Genomic DNA, 23,066 nt, shown 5'->3' with positions numbered 1-23,066 from the left:
TGGTGGAAGGGCGGGCGGGATAACACAAGAGCCGATAGGTGGCCAGGGTTCTATAAATGCTAACTTTCTACCCCCACCATACCATCAAAAACACCATTTTAATACCAAAAACCACTCCTATTCACATTTTGTGACTTGGTGGTACAGGTCAGGACTTTATATATAAATGTACATGTTTATTCTGTACTGTACGATTTTAAAATTAATTATAGAAAAAGCAAGTCCAAGAGTATAAATATTATGAAAATTATGTAAACAGTTCTTATCATTTATTGTTATTTTTCGCCTGTAAGTAGTCATTATCTTATCTAAAAATGAAAACTCATTCCTCTGTAAATATCGTCAAATTGACAACAAACTTAGCGAAGTTTAGCTAAAGCTCCGATGATTTGGTGGCGTCATGGCACCCAGAGACTAGGGAGGATAGTCAAGATTTTACTGTACCTATATCAATAAATTCTATTCAATACACAATGTATCGAATAAAAATAAGGATTTGGAAGTATATTACCAACTAATGAGGCAAAATGATAGGACCCTGACTTCCTTATGAAGTAAAAGTGTCTCCAGTGGTGTATATGGTAGCGCACTTGCCGGTTTGCAAGAGGACCTGCGCTCGGTTTGCGGTGGAGACCAGATGACTTTTCTTCCCTAGTTCATTTTGGACTAATATCCAGAAAAAGTCTATTTCCTTGATGTGTTGATCTGAGAAAAACCCGCCTCACTTTCTCTACTGTCCCACCTGGGGGGAAACATTTTCTGAAGTTGAGGGAGGCTACTAATCACTCTCTTTAGCTCTTCATGCCACAGTGCTTGAAATAAGGAGGCAGGTTCGTGTCTCCAGTCGTGTATATCAACGTCGGAGTGGTGTGGTGGTAAGATGCTCGTCTACCACCGTGAAGGCTACAGTCACGGTCCTGTGCTCGAACCCGAGAGGATATAGATAAGATATTTTTCCTAACGAACTTGTGTGTGAGGCGATCACCAATAAACAGCGCCTTCATTTCCAACCCATCTCATTAATGGCAGTAAATTGCAATATAACGATATGTCCGGAGTTGGTGCTTGGTGAAGTAGTAGTCGTGTACATCGTAGTGCACTTACCCTTGTTTGCAAGAGGATCTGGGTTCGATTCGCGGTGAAGGCCAGATGACTTCTGTTTTTAAGTTCACTTCAGCATAATATCCAGAAAAGGTCTCTTTTCTTCAATGATACATTTCGTTATTTATAGAAATTTGCTATATTCTGGTTTAGTAACCGGTTCCATTTCAGTATTCGACCAAACATTTTATTCTCGTATTTTTATTTGATAGATTCAAGTTGTTATGATATCTTATTTTTCTTTATATGGTTGGGGGAGAGGGGAAACAGTTTGCTTGGAAGCATCAATTTTTAACCAGTCGTAAAACATTCAAACGTCAAATTTATATGAAAAACCAAATTTAAATTTTGTTTACCGTTTCAGTAGCGCACCGTTAGCTCGGGGGCAGAATAACAACCGAGTCTCGTATGTCAATCTTTCTACGTATAATTAACTAAAACTCGGGAAGGGCCCACTTAAGCCCTAGATATGGTCTAGCTTGATTTCAATCACAGACTGATCATGCAATTGTATCATTAGTTTATCTAGTTTAGATCTATTGATGCATCAGAATAAGCAGGACTGAATCCCAAAAATTTAATATTTCATCCTTTTTTCAGTAAGCGTTGGATGTACCTGTATCATTACATTTTTGGCATGACTATATACAGTAGGACCCCTTTTATACGATTTTTAGACCACGGTGACACGTCGAGCAAATCAAATAATCGAAGTTAATTTAAATCAAAATCATATCAGCATGGAGGTGTGTTACTATCACAAAAAATCAACTTTTTTTCCAATTTAATTTTATATTCGGTCTAAAAATTCCCTGAATATACGAAAATGTGAAACTAGATTTCATTAAATTCACTTTAAGACATCGTTATTGAAATAGCATTAACCAGGGTTCGTGGATATACAGCAGTGGTTTTTAACCTCTTTTTGCCCATAACCCCCTTTCAACCATTTCTCATTCCTATGACTCCCCCTTGCGACCATGATTAATTTCCAACATCTCCCTTACCCCCGTTTTCCCGTTGTAAATTCGAATATTGTTCGGAGTATAAATATGTTGGAATTTAATTTTTAATTTATGAAAATAATGAAAAAAAATCAATATAATACAATACAGTAAAAATGCATAATAAATTTAAAATTTGAGATTTACATCGTGAAAAATCTGATGTCTCGTGTTGGATGACAAGCTACCTCGAAGTGGCTTTTTGTTTCATAATGTCGCCTCTCTCTCGCAGGCGAACTAAGCAACGTAAGAGTTGGCTCAAACACAACATAATATTTCACATAACCGTCTATACACGTAATAATATATTAATATATACACGTAATAAAAAGTGAGATGAAATGTTTAGAGAAAAATTTACGTTTTTGCCAAGTTGAACTTTAATAATTTGATGTGAAAATAGTTCTTTTTATAACTTTAGGAAGGAAATGAAAGAAAGAAATGGTAGGGAAAAAATAATGACCAGGAGGGGGGTCCGGTTGTGCGTAAATGCCTCCAAATTCCATTTGTTCGCAAGGGAATTTGCGACTCAGTGAGACCCTATTTACAAGTCTCTTAGTTACATGACACACATTTATGAGACGTTTGACTTCGGTCACGATTCATCCCTCTACCTTTCAACGTCAACATATTTCATTTATGCGATGCACAATTTTAATTATTTGACATTTTCACTTCCACTCTAACTCCAAATCTTTGGAATCTATGGACATAATTTCCAAATATCAAATCCGCGCAATTTTCGCGGATTGTGAAAACGCGTCGCTGAACTAGTTTTTCGCACATATGTAATGATATACATGTTTTGCGTAGCAGAGCATTTCGCATATAAGTATAGAGATGAATAGAGTTCTCGGAATATTGTCAAGCTCTACATTCCATACCGTTTTACCCGCATTTAATGCTGTTTTTTCCCCAAATTTTCTCCGTTGTTCCAATTCAAATATTTTAATAAATATTGCACTTTAGAAACACGGAATTTTATTTTTATTTTATTTATTTTTTTGGCATCGGGAAACACAGGATAACAACTCTCCAATTGGGTTTTGGGACACACGGGGGAGTGTATAAAATGTTTTTATTTTTATTTTGATAACTATACAACCCCCTCGAATTATGAATATCTTGAGTACTACGTTATTTGGAAACTTTTCCTAACTGGAAGTATACCTCTAGGATCAACGGTTCACCAATAAAATGTCATACCCCCTGTTTGCTATGTACTCTGTATATATCATTCGTCTCGACACCTTATAAGGGGGTGCGGTCGTCCAGGTCGATAAGATACTCGCCTAAAGTACCAAAGGATGTTTAGAGGTGTCGCGAGTTCGATACCCGGTTCGTCCTTTTCAGAAAAATTTTCTGGCACGGGTACAACAGAAACGACGACGTGACCACAGAAAAGATTGCTACCGCAGGGAGTCCCACATCGAGGGGTTAGCGCACCAACCTCTCGTTGAGTGTAAAAAAACAAGCCTGTGTGTGCCGTTCGGAATCGGCAATAAATTGTAGGTCCCTGTCTAATTACCCCTCGTGTGAAGAAAATGACCGTGGTGTGACAAAAATGATCAAACGAAACCTTATGATGTAACGCGAGCTTATATGATAAATTGAATGAGAACACAAAAAAATAATTATACGCTTGTTTTCGTGAAACACAATTTCTGATACTTAAAGTGCTAAATTTCATCTTTTAACTATTCAGGCCCTATGATAGGCATCGAAATATCCAGCCAGCCAATCAAAGGTTCAAATTATTATTTTTTCATTTATTTGTATTTAAGACCCAGTCTTAAGGACCATATTGGCTAGACTCAGCATGATGTGGCAGTGGGAGAGGTTAACAAACATCCTTAAAAATGGTGTCATTCTCCCTTTTATTTTTCTAGCAGTACAACAAAAAATATTCTATGCATTTTGTTTGAAAATAAATATTTTGGTCACTCTTTTTACAAATTTTTTCATGGTCCCCCCTTATCAGCACCTGTGGCTCCCCTTTTGCAAGATTTTTATCCGTGCACCCCCCCCCCCCCCGATTGAAAGCCACTGATATACAGGGCGTTGCTTTGACGTAGCGACAAACTCAGAGGGATGATATTAGGCATCGAGAGGAACAAAAATTGCCATAGAACATGGTACCGCACACAACGTTTAGTCGGTGAACAAAAAGGCCAATAATAGAAGAAGAAAAAAATTATTTGACAGCATGACTACAACAGTCTGTGGTGTACAATAATAAGTACAAAAAAAAGTAAAATGAGTACACAAAAACCATTAACTTGACTGCATGATTACAATACAGCCTGAGCAGCACAGTTCAGTGTCAGAAAGTAGACGAAAAGAAATGATTGTAGGAGTTGTTCGAAGTTGCGGCCGCGAGAAGGTCATTGCACAGCCGACGGCGACGGAGTAACTAATGATTATCGGACGCGTCAAAGATATCGGGTGTACTGACGATGTCTTTCCCTGTCCTCTCGACGTCTACATATTTTTACTATTTTCACCTACTGAACGTGGTTTGCGATACCATGTTCAATGGAAATGTTTGCTTCTCTTGATGCCTAATATCCACCCCTCTGAGTTTGTCGCCACTTCAAAGCAACACCCTGTATAGCAATCGATATATATCGGCATTTCTGAACCCATGGTCCGCGGACCACGCGATGGCGTAGGTTGTCCGCGGGTAGACTTGATAATTCAATTCTAACTGGGTGGAAAATTATTTTAATTAATATTATAGTAATATCCATTATTGATTCACAAATAAAAATTGTGCCTTCATACTTAGTTTCATGATGCCTTGTCAAGGAAAAAGCAGGAAATTTTGATCCTAAAGATGGGATATCACTAGTTTGCAGCCAAAAAATACAATTTACGACAAATTTGCTAATTACTGAAAAAAGGGATGAAGGGTGGGGAAATGAACGGTTGCTACAAATCGCAGTAAACAAAACTTTGACGGAAAAAAACATTCAAATGACCTGATTACTGTAAAATACTGGACGTCGCCAATTGTCTTTAAAAACCGTTTCGATAAGTCAGTAAAATCCCCAGTTCTAGTTAAAATTGCTGAAAAATTGAGGGAAAAAAAAAAGTTTAACTTGACAATGTGAGATGAATATTTTTATTTATACCCAAAATTATAAGTTATAAAAACGCTGTTTATCAATGATTTTAGTGAACATTGTAATTTAAATAAACATCATTGACAAAATGGGACAAATGTACAAAAGAAATTCAGAACCACTAAAAATACAGAAATGTTCCGTAATACGGGACATAAGTGGTCCGTCGACTTGTTTCAGACATTTTACTGGTCCTTGGGTTCAGAAATGTTGAGGAACACTGATATATATATCATGATACAGTCGTTTCTCGTTTTAACGAATACCGCTATAGTGAATCTCGTTTTAACGAAAACTTTTCTCATCCCCAAGATAAGTTTACATAGGAATAACGTGAAGATCTGGAATTCATTTATAACGAAATTTCATTATTACGAAGTGATTTCTCTGGTCTCTTCGAGTTCGTTATAACGGGATTAGACTATATATCCGAAATTTTGGTTCAGACCAAAGTGGTTCCTTTATAAAACCGCGGCCCGGTTAATTAAAATTAAGACATAGATTGCTATATTAATTACAAACTATTTATGATATAATTAAATAACATTAGCCTGCATTAATTAACTAATTAAAAATAGCTAATTATTACAGACACCTTGGTGAACAAGATTTGTTATCGTATGGACCATTATCATGCGGTATGGTTGATGTCACGGCCCGATGGTTGAGAAACACAGTATCTACACCACAGAGACCTGTGAAAAAAACCATGGCCCTCCTATTAAGAGCATCCTAGGCCCCCCTAGCAAAGTGATTTTTCTGAGGCTAACCTGACGAGATATGTTCACTTTCGAAAATTTTAACCAAATCTAATTTTCACGTGGTACTTTCTACACTTGAGCCGCCCCCCCCCCCCTCCCGGCCTTGACCAGGTGGGTCCATGCATTGGATCCAGCCCAGGGACAAATTTTTTTTTTTGTGTTTTCTTGCACTCTTAATTCCCTTTACCGGAGCCCACCAAAGATCCCAGACGGGGCCCTGCTGCAGGATCTGCGGGAAACAAGCATTTGAGCTAAAAAAAATGTGGGAAATCGTGAGTGTGCTCTTTAGAATGTAAATTGTAAATGGGGCCCTCGTCAACATTACTTTACCCCTACCTCAGAACAGAAGCTTATGGAAACTCCACGGGGGGGGGGGGGGGGGGGGGAGGAAAGCGACGAGAATATTCCCCCTTCCACCTATGCCTATAATACAAATTTTTCACTGAACGGGGTGATCGCCTCCTTTGCTCTCCCCTTGTGTCCACCTATGCCTTGCCTAGCCTGAAGATGCTTGCCTACCAATTCATATTATTAATCTTTAAAAAAATCATTGTATAAAATTTCATTATCACGACGAGGTTCCCCTGTGCATAGAGCGCTTGAGGCCTTGCCGGGTGGGTCCTTATGGTAACGGCCCACGAGAGAATATCAAATTTTCTAACCGAACTTCCACAACTTTTCCCAAAAATAAATTTATTTAATGTCTTTTTTCCTGTGTAGTGTGCGCGAGGTTCTGACTAAGCTGACCATATTGACTCGAGGATTGACGGGATATTGGGCTTCGAAATGGGGAAAATACGGGACATTGTCAATTATCGCCAAAAGTGATGCCAAAAATAAGCAAAGTTGCCAACTCATGCTAAAATCACAGAAAAGTCGCTAAACGTGGGAAATGAAGTGCTGCAAATTGCAGTGAATCAAAAAAAAAACATATTTGAGATAAATACAGTAAAACCCCTCTTAAAGGACACCCCTCGGATGCGATTACCTTTTTCACGGCCAAATAATAATTTACCCTTGTATAATAAAATTATGCATTTGACCTGATTGACGGTCACTTCTTGTACGGACGAATTTTTTGTCCTGCCAGTGTCCGCAAAAGATGTTTTTCTGTATTCTCATTTGTAGTCGTGATTATCGTAATGTAATTTCAGAGTTGGGAAAATAATTTTAACCGTTCATATGAAGAATAAAATGAAGAAAAAATCAAGTTGGCTTCGTTGAAAATACGTGAAAAACCAGGATGTATGGTCACCTTAATATTGAACAAGCTTTTCTTATATGGGGGGTCATTCAAGTATTACATCAACGATGGGGGGGGTGTCCCGATTTGCTGACTTTTGATGACAAGGGGGGGGGTTGTTTTGGATAATGCTTACGTCATCGACCACCCTTTATGAAAATATGAGTTAGGATTCGGAGGGGCATAGCTGATGACGAAATTTTGCTGACAAGGAGGGGAGGGCGTCAAAAATGGCTACAAATTTGCTTACGTGATACTTGAACGGCCCCTATGTCGTTTAAATTTTTCACAAAATTCATCTTGATTCATTGTGATTTGCAATGTTGCTTTATTTCTTGTCATTTGCGGTTTTTGGCAATTTAATACATTTTTTTTTCGCAAATTCGCTTACCTTTCACATCTTTTTTAGTGAAAATAATCAATATTTAGGCTGACCATATTTCTTCGAGAGAAATGCGGGGAAATTAGGATTCTAAATACGGGACATCGCCAAAACACAAAGTTCCCGAATATTGCTGAAATTACGGAAAAATCACAATGGTGAGAAGTGAAGCAGTTCTGCAAATTGCAGTGGATTAAAATGAATTCCACGAAAAAAAAACGTTCACTAAGACAAATGTGTGATTTATATTTGTAATTACCATAGTATGATGGGTTGAAAAGCAATTTCGATCTTTGATTTCAATGAGAAATAAAAATTCAAGTAGGCTTTTTGTAAAAAACGGGAAAAACCGGGATGGCCAGAGAAACAAAAAATACCGGGACTGTTCCGGAAAATACGGGACGTATGGTCACATACGAAATTCCATATTCGTTATCCCTACTTTCTCAAGATCACCATAATTTGAAGTGACCATACATCCCGTATTTCTCTGGATAGTTCTGGTTTTTCTCCGTTTTTTGCACGAAGCCTACTTGGATTTTTATTCTTTCTTGAAAAATCCTTGAAGTTATTTTTCAACTAGTAAATTATATTACGATGATCACAACTATAAGAATATTGTGTGATTTCATATATTTGTCTTGATGGTTTTAATTCGTGGAGTGTCATTCGAATCCACTGCAACTTGCAGTAATGCTTCCTTTCTCGCCATTGTGATTTTTCCGTGATTTTCAACAATACAGTCGGATCCCGTTATAACGAATACCGTTATAGCGAAAATCTCGTTGCAACTAAATCTTTTCCAATCAATTTCATAGTAACAATGTATTGCGCAATTCCGGAATAACGAACTCGGAAACAAGTGTCCGAAAAACAACAGAATCAATCCCCATCTAGTCTTTCAATGTTTTTGAAAAAATCGGACGAAATTACAAATTCAAACAGTAGTTATAGGATCTCCTAGGAAAAAGATCTAACTTTGGAATTTACAAGATGTGGATGCAGCTGTCTTTACCTGGTTTCAGGACATTCGTTCCCGAAATGTGTGCCAGTTACCGCTCCACTCATAGGAGAAAAGGTTTTGGAATTCACGCCAGCTCGCTCTCTGTTGGATGCGATAACTTTCAAGCAAGTGTCGGCTGATTGAATCGTTTCAAAAAAACTATGGTGTGGTAGCAAAACAAATTTGCGGGGAAGAAAATTCAGTTGATATGAAAAATGTGAATGAATGGAAAGCTGGTGAAATAGCGAAAGTGATAAATCAAAAATATACCTACAGGGCTCTACCACAGAAATTATATACCAGAAACGGCTCCGCGAGTCAAAAAAAGGGCTGAGAACCGCTGCGCTAGAGTATGCTTTGCTACCTACTGCATCTGAAGCCTTAGCTAGTTTGGAACTCTATACGATATCAGATCAAGAGAACTTTCCAGACCATTTGTTTGAGCATCCGTATACTTTAAAAGGATTAGTTGTTTCCTTGGCTTCCACAATACGTGTACAAAAAGTAATAATTACGGATTATTTGCCTCTAAAATGTTAATTAAGTAAAACTTATGCAAAAAACCCCAATGCTTAATTTATTTGAGTTGCTTTGTGTTATTTTTAAAATTAAATTTCATTCATTTTATTATCAGAACGTAAATAAGTATTTTTTCTCCTTGAATCAAATTCGGCTACGATTTTTTTGCACATGTTAAAAATTGGAAATTCCTTTATAACGAAGTGATTTCTTCGGTCTCTTGGAGTTCGTTATAACGGGATTCGACTGTATTTGTTTGATTTTGGCATTTTCAGCAATGTCCCGTATTTGGAATCCCAATTTCCCGTATTTTTTCTAGGAAATATGGTAAATTTAAGCATAATATAACAAGCATGCGAGATGAAAAAATGACATGTCCCGGTTTTCCCGCATTTTCAACGAAGTTTGCTTTAATTTTTGTTTTTGACAACTTTGGTCATCTTCAGCAACTTTTTTCGTGCAATTGGCTGTGTCCCGTATTTTCTCGAATTTGGAATCGTGATTTTCCCGTATTTTTCTCGAAGAAATACGGTCAGTCTCGAGCGAGACGCCTCTTTTAACCTTTGATAAAGGCTATAGATAGGGGGAAGGACCCGTTAGTCTGATTTCCACTCTCCACGAAATGTTGGAAAATGCCCAAGGCTGGGATTACATTGTAGAAGTTTAATAAAAGATCTTTTACAAAACGTGAAAAAAACAAACCAATAAGCCAAGGGTTACTAGATTCGAAAACTCAGAAAGGAGGACACTTTGCGCGCGTATGCTTGCTAATGTCACTTTTCCCAAATTCCACAATAGACAGCGATTTACTTCACCGACAAAAACAACCACCAACACAATTTTTCCTAATTAAAAGAGACGCTAAAGAAAAGCAAATAGCAATCCTTCTCCCTTAGCTATTTATGAATTGATCCCACCGTCTGGTCAGTTTTATCGCTTTGCCTGGGTCAAAGCGAAAGGTTTTCTTTGGCACAGAACCTTGTTTTATTACGTTCATTGGTATTTCTGAAAGTTTCCGCAGCCTTAGGCTGACCATATTTCCTCAAGAGAAATACGGGAAAATACGTGACATCGCCAATTATTGTAAAAAATGTCACCAAAACTGAACAAAGCTGCCAAATATTGCTGAAATTACGGGAAAAACAATTTGGCTGGAAATGAAGCATTACTACAAATTGCAGTGGATTAAAATGATTTCCCCGAGAAAAAAAGTTCAAGACAAATGTGGGAGATTAATATTCTTATTTATAGTTGTAATTATCATAATTTATGAGTTTAAAAATAATTTCAATCTTTGACTTCAATAAAGAATAAAAATTCAAGTAGGCTTTGCGTAAAAAACGGGAAAAACCGGGACTGTCCCGAGACGTATTCTGCCCTGCTTGGAGGCAACTTGGTTCTTGTATTCTGGGAATTTCGACGGCGATTGGTCAAAGCGTATAAACATGTGTGGTAAACAACACACACTCATATCAATGAAGAAACGTGTTTCAGAGTAAAAAAGAAAATCCCCCAAAGAAAAATAATGCCGGAAACCTGAAAAGAAGGGCAAATTTTCTAAAATTCAGCAGGACTCATGTAACATCAAAAACGACGCAATCTGGTTACATTTGCTTCGGCTGACCACATTTGATCGAGAAAAATATGTGAAATTGAGCTTCAAAATACGAGAAAATACGGGCCATTGTCAATAATAAAACTTGAGTTAACGAATTTTCTTACAGTTGGTGCGATTATTCGCAATGTCCCGTATTTTCGATTTCACGTATTTTTCTCGAGCAAATATGGTCAGCCCATGGATCTGCTTATTGGTTGCGTATTTTCAATTTTTATATAAAAGAACTTACATAATGTTATCCCACCTTATAGAAACATACTTCTAATTACAATAGTTTTTTTTTAAGAGATGCCCTAACTCCAGGTACCATAAATTTTTTAAGGAAGTTTCTTCTGTGTTTTTAAGTATACAATTTTTCTTCCAGACCCTATATGTTAAAATTTCCAATTAGTGAAATGAAGAACCTGCTTTAAAAAATTGCGAAATTTGCAAAATTCCATGTTTTTAAATGCAAAATTAAATGTTCATAGAGATAAAAATGGAAAAATTACTGTTTTGGTGAGTTATCGCTGTGTTGGCAAGTTTTCATTGGCTTGAAAAATCTCTTAGAGACTGTCCACAATAGAATGACTTGCTTCATTAGTAACCTGTTGATTATTTTATTGTATATTGGAAATAAAAATGATTTTCATTGCTCAACTGTGTCAGATATTACTCATTTCTCTTGGACAAAATTATTTTGAATTTAAAAAAGTCGTATTCAATTCTTTTCAGGACCAAGAAGTAAAATGAAATAGAAAAAAAAAAAAAGCCAATAAGTCTTTTCAGAAAATACTAAATGTAGGAAACATTTTGGGGTTTCAATTTCTATGCTTTGTCTCATAAAAGCTAATTGAAGGGATGAATCAGTATTTTCCAAAGTGGACAATATCCCTCCCTGGGGACAGTAAATAGAATCACATGGTTGAGTCTATTGTTATGCCAGTTTGTTCCCACTCCAAAAGAAAATTCACATCAATTGTTTCTGGGGAGTTTTTTATAAACAACACAGGGAGGGGCACAATGCTGCCTCTCTTGCTACTTGATATCAATATCAGCAAATCAAATGAAAATTATTCAAAACAGCATAAATATAAAAAAAAAAAAACCAAGATTAATTGCACTATAAAAGTTTGATAAAACTTGAAAACTGCAACCAATTACGTTCGAGCGAATGTAACCAATAGGCTTATTGGTGGTTTTTAAAGTTTTATAAAAGATCTTGTATCTAACTTTTAAAGTGTAATCCTGGCCAAACAGTATTTTTGCTTAAAAATAGATTTAGAAATGCTGTAAGTAATTTTGAAAAAGAATGCTTCATTACTGACTTCTATACTTTACTTTTATACAGTAGAACCTCTCAATAATGGGCACCCACATGGGACCAAAAGTTTTGTCCACTATTGAGTAGGTATGATATACAGTTGAACCTCGTTTATATACGAATTCTGTATTTATAAGGCGTTTGAGTTCGGTTAAAATTGGTTCCTATGTGTTACTGCATGTAAAAATGGTACACCAGTGATTATGCATAGTCATCAATCATCTCGATCAAGAAAGTTTCATTAAATTTCGCTGCAGTTATCACTTTTACTACGATTATGCATAATTTCCAAATAAAGTTGGAAAGTTTGGTAAATATAGAAAAATTTATACCCTTTCTTCTCTTCATTAAACCAATTATTTTTCCTGTATATGATACGCGCACTACACATATTTTGCAATAAAAATTAAATTAAAATAAGTGGAAGAGAAATAAACATACATTCATAACAGCATTATCAGACACGTATCAACATGTGCAAACAAAACAGACATTACCATCCTGGACCATATTATATTCAGTTAATCAAGGAATTAATTGGCGGAATATTATATTTACCAATATGAGCTTGGGATTATTCATATAATCACCATTGAATATCATAAATTCCCGATTTATGAACAAAACATTCACAAAATAAGGGTTGGAAAAAATTCGATTTCTCCTGATTTTGCTGTCCGCTAACGGGGAGTGAAATACATTAAAGCCCTATTCCACAGGACCCGGGATCAGAAAAGTATCCGCTAACAGGGAGTGTCTGTTAAGGGAGGTTCCACTGTTCCTACTTTTTTACTTTACCTGCTATACATACTTTTGATATAATTTAAGATTAATTTTGTACTTCAGTGGCAACTTTATGTACAATCACGTTTTAGTACTGAAAACACTGGCATTGTTGCTTGGCCACCATACCCATGAATATTACCTTCACTCAAGATGCTCAGTATAATCTATTTTCGACTCATCAGTTCCTTTTTAAATTTTTCATGATTTCTCTTTATAACTCAGATATTTCAATTTTCTTTTTTTAAAAACTATGTGTGATGAATACAAATGTATGCAGCAAAGCATACATACCATATTAAAGTAAAATGATTTATTTTAGCAAGCTTTCTGATAGTTTCTTGTACTATTTGAAGTTCAGGTTTTAAAAGTCACTAAAATGCAGGGCTGCAACTAGATACTTTGCCACCTGGGGCAAGCCGAAATTTCAGCACCCCTTGCATGCATGTGGAAGGAGTTGAAGGATGAATTTGGTCCAGCGTCTGGGACACCAAAAGCGCCTACTCCCCTCTAGTTGACTAAATGTGAAGAATATTCTTACTGAGAGAAACAGTTTGAGTCTAAGTGAATCCATTTTTTTTATTGCAAATTTTTTTTTCTCAGATAATATTAACAGTAATACATTTCTTTTCAGCAACCATCTCCAGAGTTTAGAAAATCAAAAACAGATCATGATCGATTAGAAGAGGTAAATTTTTTCGAAATACATCTCAAATCAGTTCAAGTCGTGCAAAAGTTGCACACTTAATTGTATTTTTTCAATAACTTTGTGGTATCAATTGTTTTTTTTTGCTGTTACTGAAGTTTTATAATGAAAAATAGTGGTTTATGGTAAAATATGTAGGCCTATATAGAGAGAGGGCTCAAAGAAGCCATGTAAGTCAATAAACAGTAAAAATTACAAAAATACCTTTTAAGGGATTTTTTTTATTATGTGGTCAGTATAAGTGGCACTATCTGTTGTTGCAATATAAAAATAGTGACTTGAATGCTTTGGCAACTGAAAGTTTTAATAATAAAGGTGTTGTGTTTGCTTTAACACTTTGTTAGCCGAGTGGATAACACATGGGTATTTATTTTGATGAGTATTTATTATTACGTTTGACTTAGATTACATATATATAGATAGGAAGAATTTATAAAGCGGAAAGAGCAGAACATTTAGACATTTTGTCTACTTGATGTCCGAGGTGGAACTCACTAGTTCCCCTTACACAACACTAGGTGGCGTTGTATGTTCTTATCACTTTAGTTCTTTTAGTCATTTCTTATAAGGACACCACAAAAGGCACTTGTAACATGAAAGTTGTTTTCAAAAAATTGACGCACTGATTGGTTTCTGAGCCCTCAATATATATATATATATATATATATATATATATATATATTTATGTAGGTTTATATTCTGAGTAGTATAATGATCTGAATAAAAACGTTTCTGGTACTAAGGACGGCATTGCACAATAAAAGTTTGATAAAATTTCTTTTATAAAACTTGAAAAATGTGACCAATAAGTGGTTACATTCGCTTATTGGTTGTTTTTGCACGTTTTATTGAAGAGCTTTATAAAACTTTTATAGTGTAATGCTGGCCTAAGTCATTTGTCTCCAAATTGATGTGGTAAAAATGGTCATTATGCTCACTTTGAAAACATAACATTAAACATAACCACTTTAAAAATAAACTGGACACTAAAAAATTACCATTTACCATATGCTAATACTCTAACTATTGGAAAGTAGACGGCATCATTCGAGGAGAAATAAAAAAAATATGACTACGTAACGGCAGTTAGGATTTGAACCCTGACTCTGAGTGACACCCATGGCCCCTAGGCCAGCTTTTTCACAGGTCCCTTTACAGTTAATTTACAGTGTGAAAAACAAATATTTTTCAAGAAGCCCCACCCTTGTGGGCAGGGCCATCATTTCAACTTTTTCCAGGGGGGCCTGCTTGTGGGGCCCATGCTAACACCTTTGCCACACAAGCTACCACAGTATTACCCATATAGTGCTATGAGTGCATGCTATCTATTATGATAAGAGTTCACAAGTAATGGTGTATTACTTCATTTAATTCATTGTTGAATAATGCCAATTGTGATTAATTTTAGTCTCTTTATGGTTGGAGGAATATACCTTTTGTGAGATTTATTTAACACTAAAATGGCGGAAGGGTCATTTTGATGGCAAAAAGCTATTTTAACATGCAATTATGACTGAAGAGTTTTTATTCAGGTGGTTAAAATTTCACGACTTTTCCTCATCATTTTAAGGCTTTTGAAATTCTAAAATAAAAATGTTCTAGGTTTCTTATAGCAAATTATTATTAATTTATTTTCATTCTAGGTTTTCACCTAGAATGAAAAAATCAAAATTACCGCTACCCTCATTCTAGGTAGAAATTTGTTTTCACATAGAGTTATTGCACTAATATGATTGTAAAAGATGTTAAAATAGACTTTTCCTGCCAACATTAATATTGAGAAAACAGATGTTTTATCATGTTTGCATTTTTCTGAGAGCTGCTTAAGCGAGGGTGCAAGAGGTGCAGTGCACCCAGGTGGCAGGTTGTGAGGGGAAGCAGCCTAAGCCTTTGTTTAGATACACAAATTTTTGAAAATTTGGAATAATGAAAATTGTGTGTGAAAGACATCACACGCAGTCACTTTTTTGAGCCATACCTTGACAACAGAAATGTTGAGAAAACTTGGGGGAACACACAGAACCCAGGACCATAATACCAGAAACAAGAATGGACTCTATGCACTTCTCTCGAACATGGAGCAGGAAAGTCTGCATTTTGGTTCGCCATGGCCCCCCACATCCTGCAGCAGGGCCCCCTATGCCCGGATCTTTTGCGGGTCGCAGATAGGATTTTTCATGGGGCTCTTTATAGTATGGAAAAAAGGATGAAAATTGTCCCGGGCTGGAGCTCTGTCAGCCTCATAGGCGTGCGCAGAATTTTCTCAAGGGGGTTTTCAATTTTTTTTCTTCTCAAGGGGGAGTTTTACGTTTTATCCTGTAAAATAACACTATAATCTTGGCTTGGGGGGGGGGGGTAGAACTCCAAAACCCTCGTTTGTGTACGCCAATGGTCAGCCCCACCCATTAATTTTCCAGGAGCAGTCAAAGGCAAAGAAAAAATTAAGGTTCTCACTTGTCTGGGGTCTAGCATCAGAATCCCCCCACATTTCCTTAATTTCCACCTTGGAAAGCTTGGAGTAAGTATTTTGGAGTTAATAAGGTTCAACTGTATTAAAAAAAATTTAGAATAATTAAAAAATTCAATTCTAAAAGGAAGGGAAAATATAAGGGTTCATCAATAAGAGCTTAATGTGGAAAAATTTATCTGGCATAATTAAGAACAGTAAAATAACTTTGGACGAAAAAAAACAAGACAGTTTCTTCAAAAGTGGGACGTATGGTCAAGCATATTTTGGTTAAACGTTGGTGTGCATCTTGATGAGTAAAAAATCAGGTTTATCTCAGAGTTCCTTTGACTAAAGCCCTTTCAGCCTTCTACAACAGATGTCCTCAGGGGCAGCACATGAGGTTGTGTACCCGGGTGGCAGGTGAGCTAGAGCCTCCCGGCATTTTCCAGTACGTATTTTGTATCATTCAAAGGTACACTTTTGAAGAGAAGCTCACTGTCATACATTATTTTATCTAATTATTGTTTCTATGGAACTTTATACTTTTACTGCATTGCATTTACTGAAACAATTTCACACAATGAAAAGCATCTTTATTTTTCAAGATTTTACCCAAGGCCCCACAAGGATGGGGGCTGACATTGCCTCAGCCTGGGGCCCTCGAGACAATTCTTATTTTTTTTTCTTCACATAATAAATTCACTATAGAGGGGTTTCAGGGCCCACCACAGATCCCAGCTTACGGGATCCCTGTTGTGACTTTACCACATTTCACACCTTTGACTGCACAAAAAAATAATATATTTACCCTCACTTCCCAAGCTACTACCCTCTTTTTTTGAAAATTGTCTGTTTATTCTTCAACTGATGATTGATTGATTCTTCATCAAAAATGATTGACTTTTTTACCATGTTGGAAAAAAATTTTCTCATTCAGTATTATAGTGGAAAATTTAGGGGGAAACACTGAAATTCTTCTTCCAAAGAAATAGTGAATGGAAAAGGGTTTATCTCAACAATATGACAAACTGAATACAGTGAAACCTGAATATAACAATACCAAGAGAAAATATTGTTGTAGAAAGGTTATTGTTATATCGAGAGGTAGCATCATCAGGTACTGCCCAAATTTATGCTGTTTTTGGCATTTTTCTTGAATTGGTGTTAGTAGCCATTATGAAATGCATTTTAAGTTTTATTCACAGCAAAAAAATTCCACTTGATTAGTTGATGAATAAAATTCAATTAGTTGTTGCACCCTGCAAATTAATTTACAGCATAACACTTGTGTGTAATACACAGAAAGTAGCCTCACTGCAATTTAATTACCAATTTCGGAGAGTAGATAATGCAAAATACCAATGTTATTAAACACCCGCAAAAGAACAAAATCTTGAGGAATTTAAAAGTATATCAAACATGATTTTGAGTGAAATATAAAAAGATATTGTTATATAGAGCGTGCGCCGCGCGCTGTTTAGAAATATCTTTGAAAAATAGATATATCTCTGAAAAATATAAATATAATATTCTAGGGGTTTATCATAGTAAAGGGTATTATCACACATTAACATTATACTAAAGACAGTTCCAAACAATATTTAACAAAATATCGTTATGGGGGGTTTATCATTATATTGAGTATTGCTGTAGTGAGGTAATCACTGTATAGGGCTATGCAAAAATATTGAATTTTTTCCTATTGTGGTCAAAATGACCACTATCCATCATTCTTGGTAGTTTAAAATTCAAAAGAATTTTTTAGAAACTTTACTATAAACATAAAACTAAAATTAATAAAATAACTTCAGTTTGTGCATCTTTGAGATACATTTTGTGTGCGCCAATATGCTCTAATCTTTCTATTTCATCCTGGCTGAAAATTTTCACGACATCCTAATTTTAGAACTTTAGTAGTCTGGTAATTTTTTATAAAGTGAATGGTATGCCAAAAAAATTACCTTCACATTGGATCAGGCTCAGAGAGTAAGGTGTATTAACTGGTATTTTTTTAAATGAATATATCTTTTGAACTGTTTTTTTTTTTGTGTTCATTGATTAATTTTAGGTTCTGAACAGTGAGGGTCCATATCCAAACATTGTTTTACCTGCATCAGGCGGCTATTGGATTGAAGGCAGCTATACATCACACAATGATGTGGGAAACCTTGCCGATCTCCATGAAGCAACAAAATTTGAAATTGATCAATGTGCCATCTTATACAGGTCATATTTCTATCAACAGGTATAAAAATGTTTGTTATATGCATATTTTCTGGTAACGTTTTATCTATGGTTTATTGCAAATGTATATAATAGGTAAAGAAATTAAATAAATATGATTTTTATGCTTTCTCTGAATATGAAATTGAAAAATATCTTAAACTCAACTACAGTAGAGCAGGCCTCTCTCGGCAACCTGACCTGTTCATTATTTCAAGTAACCTACTCGAGTTCCAAAAATAAAGTATAATTATATCACACCTTGATTCAATAAACTTTTTTCTCAAATCAGCATGGCTTTCGACCATCTTCATCAGTAACTACCCAATTAGCTCTTTTCGTAGATGATTTATCAAGCAGTATTGACAAAAACATCCAAATGGATGTAATTTTCTTGGATTTCTCTAAACTCCAAAACCTTGCCCTATGTGTTCAATTGCTTAAATGGATTGAAGCCTTCCTTATCAACAGCAGTCAGTTTGTCTCCTTCAAGGGCCAGAACTCCTCATTTCTCCAAGTTGAGTCTGGCACCCCCATGGTTCGGTCCTCTCGCCTTTATTGTTCTTGATTTATATTAACGATCTTCCAATTTTCATCAATTGTCATATTAGACTCTTTGCGGATGATTGCGTCATCTACCACACAGTACACAAAGAATCTGACCAAGCATTTCTCCAAAATAACCTCAGCATTGTCTCTGACTGGTGCTTGTCCTGGCAACAACCCCTTAACTCTTCAAAAACAGTTTTTATGAGAATTACTTGCTAAATACTTCCCCTTGTTTCTTCTTACACTATCAATAACTCCTTGACCACCGAAGTTTCTAATTATAAATATCTGGGTATAATTATTTCTGCCGACCTACGTTGGAATCTCCATGTTGATTACCTCTTTCATAAGTGTCTCCAAAAACTTTTTTCTTCGTCGGAACCTAAAAACTCCACCTGTCATTTCAGACATCCCTGCTTCCAAACCTACATCCTTCCTGTACTCTCATACGCCTGTGAAATCTGGGACACTCATACTCCCTCCAATATAGGCAAATTAGAATCTATTAAAATAAATCCGCCCATTTCATTCTTAACTGCTGGTCATCCTCTGCCTTCGTCACGAAACTTAAGGGCCAACTCAATATGCAACCGCTTTTTACCCGTAGATATATCTCTCGACTATCTTTCCTTTTTAAAATTCTCCACGGCCACTTTCATATTGACACCTCGAATTTTCTAATTCCAGCTTCATACCAGAGTATATAATAACATACCATATATAGTAATAATTAACAATTAAATTTAAAAAACCATTTCAAAAAGAATTAACCATTCACAAAAATTGAAACCCATCTTTACATCCACAGATTGTTTCAAATTAAGTATCTTTCCTCGTACAATAACCGACTGGAACAACCTCCCGCCAAACGTTATTGATTGTACAACAGTATCCAATTTTCTTTGCAACATCAATCGTCTCTAATTTCACCTCCGCATTCCCTTGTATAGGCCTCTGCCAACCAATATTGTATAAATAAATAAATATAATTGTTATTTGGGTATATAAAGTGTATATACCCAAAACGTCGTCTTAATACAAAACACATTTTGGTTGATTTTGACCAGCAGCCATAAAAAGGTGGCCGACCCTTGCATTGATTATCCAAATACCGATCAAATGAAACAGCAGTTAACTGAAAGCATTCCAGTCAACAAATTAAAATTTGTGTGCCATGTAGAAGTTCTGCTAGCGGCTGATAGAGCATTTCCCCCAAATGATATAAAGGATACATTCTCCGAAGTGATACAAAATATATACAGTTTTTTGTTTAATATCCCAGTTTCTTTGTTTCACATTGCTCCTATGATACTGGCACAATTTTTTTCCATGAATGATCACAGTTATCCGAACACCCCAGTCCCCAACTGCTTTGGATAATCAATGCTCTACTATACTATGGGGGAAAAAAATGCATTGTCTTTTCTCTGTCAAAAACTGGTCTGGTTTGATTTGTTTTATTCTTTTGCAGGAACATTTTAATTTCATCACAGCAGAGGAAGCTAATGGGCATATAGTGGGATCTATAAAATTAGAGAAAGATGATTCTCAGGAGTATTTTCGAGTAATAATCAGGTAAATTGAATGTTTGACTAGACATGATCTTGATAACCATCATTTTCAAAGTATTTTATTTAAAGTGGACCAGCACATTTCTATTTATAGTTTTAATCTGTTTCATATAGTACATAAATGCTCTTTATTTTTCTTTTAAGATTTTAAACCCTTCTCTTGATCACTCTGAAAAAATTATAAATTTTCTGGAATTCTCAGTTGGAAAAAAATTAGAATAAAAATAACTTTTCTCTAACAAATATTTATTAATATAATTCATTTCAAACAACAATTATACAATGACTTAATTCTGACTGTACTTGCCTCTTTGACTGATGTGGTTGACTGCTTTGCTCACAAGCGACTGGCGAGAAATTCGGATGATTTCTGCTTGATGCATCGACGATAAATATAATATAAGTTTTGATAACCTTGTTTTAACGTAATGGCATGTAAGGGGAAAAAGTAAGAAAAAAAAAACAGGTGAAAGGGAACAGTATATTACTATACTCTTATCTATAATACTTACAGATAAGATATAGAAGGAATGAAGTATATATTTCTTTTTCCACCCTCACCTACCTGTTTTCTTTTCCTCTTAGGTTTACTATATATATATATATATATATGTACATATTTCACATTAGAATAGAAGTTTTTTTCCCCCTCATCACGGAGATGAAAAGAACTACATTTTTTATAGGGTTGCAACAAAGTTTTGTGGTGATGAGGAGAGAGGAAAGAAAACAGATTTGTTTGAATTTATTCTATTGGTGTTTGGACGCAATATTACATCCTTGATTGTAAATGTTAATGTTTAGATGCAGCTGTTTTTTAAGGCAATATATTTAACTACCACATTTTCTTAGTTAATTTTATAATTTTTATTAAACTGATACTTTTCAAAGCACTTACCTGGTTGGATTTGGAATAACCATTGGCTCATCAGAATTACTTCCAGAGGAAATGTAATTTTTAAACATTTTAGCCCATTTTGTTCTGCTACAATATGTTCAATGTATATCAATGGCATGAATTGATAATAATTCATTCCTTCAACTATTTAATTTATTTTCAAGGACTAGCACTGGACTCTATCATGATCTGATCCCTGCAAACCTAGAAAATGAGTCGGCAAATTTAATTCAGATTGTAAAGGTATGTTATGATGTTAAAGGTTATTGTTATGATGCCTGCTTCTGAAAGTTTATTATTGATTCATTTTAGTAATATTGAACTATGCAGATGATCATAGCAAAAGGGGGAAACTATTAGTGCTACCCTTCTTTTGTAACTGTTTTGCATCAGTTTTCAATAGAGAAGGCAATATCCAAAGTGTGGGTCCGTTGTGGGGTGATAACGTTCTCAATGATATTCAAGTGAAAGATGTGGAAGTTCTGAAACTTAAAAATGTATGTAAGAAAGCACAGATGATATTTATCCTAGGGTCCTTAGGGAATGCGGTAATGAATTATTGGTGCTAGTGGCACAGATTTACAGGAGTAGTGTTGCTAAGGGCAGGGCTATAACTAGATACTTGATCAGCTGGGACAAGCACACATTTTGGCGCCCCTTTGTAATGTTGAAGGAGGTGTTAAAGGGTGAAATTTGTGCCGCCTCTTGTCCGGCACCCAGAGCACCAGAACCACCTGCTCCCCACCCAGTTGTAGTCCTGACTGAGGATGTCATCCCTGGAGATTTCATTCATTAGGAACAACATTAGCAAGCTTGCATAGAATCAACTGTGTTCATCAGGATAAACTAGCAAGCAATTCTCTCATATCAAGGATCTCATATCTTGGGCCCCCGGGTGGGACGGTTTAGAGAGCTCTCTAAACCGTCCCACCCGGGGGCCATTTCCTGAAGTTAAGAGAGGCTACTAATGCCTCTACTTCAGCGCCTCACGACACAGTGCGTGAAATTAGGAAGGCAGATTCATGTGTCTCCAGTGGTGTAGATGGTAGCATGCTTGCCCGGTATGCAAGAGGGCCTGGGTTCGAGTCCCGGCGGAGACGTGATGACTTTTCTTTCCGAGCTCACCTCAGCATAATATCCGGAAAATAACTGTTTCCTTGATATCTCTGGCTGAGAGAAAAGCCATCTATATCTCTGTAAACCGTCCCACCCGGGGGCCATTTCCTGAAGTTAAGAGAGGCTACTAATGCCTCTACTTCAGCGCCTCATGACACAGTGCGTGAAATTAGGAAGGCAGATTCATGTGTCTCCAGTGGTGTAGATGGTAGCATGCTTGCCCGGTATGCAAGAGGGCCTGGGTTCGAGTCCCGGCGGAGACGTGATGACTTTTCTTTCCGAGCTCACCTCAGCATAATATCCGGAAAATAACTGTTTCCTTGATATCTCTGGCTGAGAGAAAAGCCATCTATATCTCTCTAATTCTCTCATAACTTCAGAATACTGGATATTCCAGTATAATGTTGCTCTTCATAATGCAAAATCAGCTAAATTTTACTTGAAAGTCAATAACAATCCATTGAAAGGCCATCTTACAGCATCCATCTTAAGAAATCCATGGAGAATTCAGCCTGAAAAATGTATAATAAAAAAAAGAAATATATAGCAGAAATTGTGAAAAAAGGTCATGATTGTCTTTGTGCAATGCAACAAGTTCTAGATCAGTTTCCCAAACCTTTCATTCCATCGTGCCCTTCAGAAATTTTTTCTTATCGCCTCCCCACAACTCAAGTGAACCCATAGGATCCTTTGTTAAATCAATAGCTTCTGT

The 23,066-nt window shown here is 36.0% G+C and overlaps 1 protein-coding gene and 2 non-coding genes across 4 annotated transcripts in view; all 3 read left to right on the top strand.

Annotated features, from left to right (window-relative positions):
* LOC149085467 (rap1 GTPase-activating protein 1-like) overlaps positions 1–23,066 on the top strand; it is a 117,069-nt gene that overhangs the window by 71,285 nt on the left and 22,718 nt on the right. For both annotated transcript variants that reach the window (XM_089233486.1, XM_089233487.1), the window contains 4 exons: positions 13,477–13,530; positions 18,066–18,242; positions 20,241–20,344; positions 21,403–21,481. In XM_089233486.1, the coding sequence (XP_089089612.1) occupies positions 13,477–13,530; positions 18,066–18,242; positions 20,241–20,344; positions 21,403–21,481 (414 nt within the window). The remainder of the gene's footprint in view (positions 1–13,476; positions 13,531–18,065; positions 18,243–20,240; positions 20,345–21,402; positions 21,482–23,066) is intronic.
* On the top strand, positions 22,265–22,338 carry TRNAT-GGU (transfer RNA threonine (anticodon GGU)). The gene has a single exon. It is a non-coding gene; the product is annotated as a tRNA-Thr (tRNA).
* On the top strand, positions 22,544–22,617 carry TRNAT-GGU (transfer RNA threonine (anticodon GGU)). The gene has a single exon. It is a non-coding gene; the product is annotated as a tRNA-Thr (tRNA).

Source organism: Pholcus phalangioides, unplaced genomic scaffold (assembly GCF_987345545.1).
Source record: "Pholcus phalangioides strain wild (caught in Gottingen) unplaced genomic scaffold, Ppha-v1.0 ptg000007l_1, whole genome shotgun sequence".
NCBI classification, from domain to species: Eukaryota; Metazoa; Arthropoda; class Arachnida; order Araneae; family Pholcidae; genus Pholcus; species Pholcus phalangioides.
This window is presented reverse-complemented; position numbering and strand designations above follow the sequence as displayed.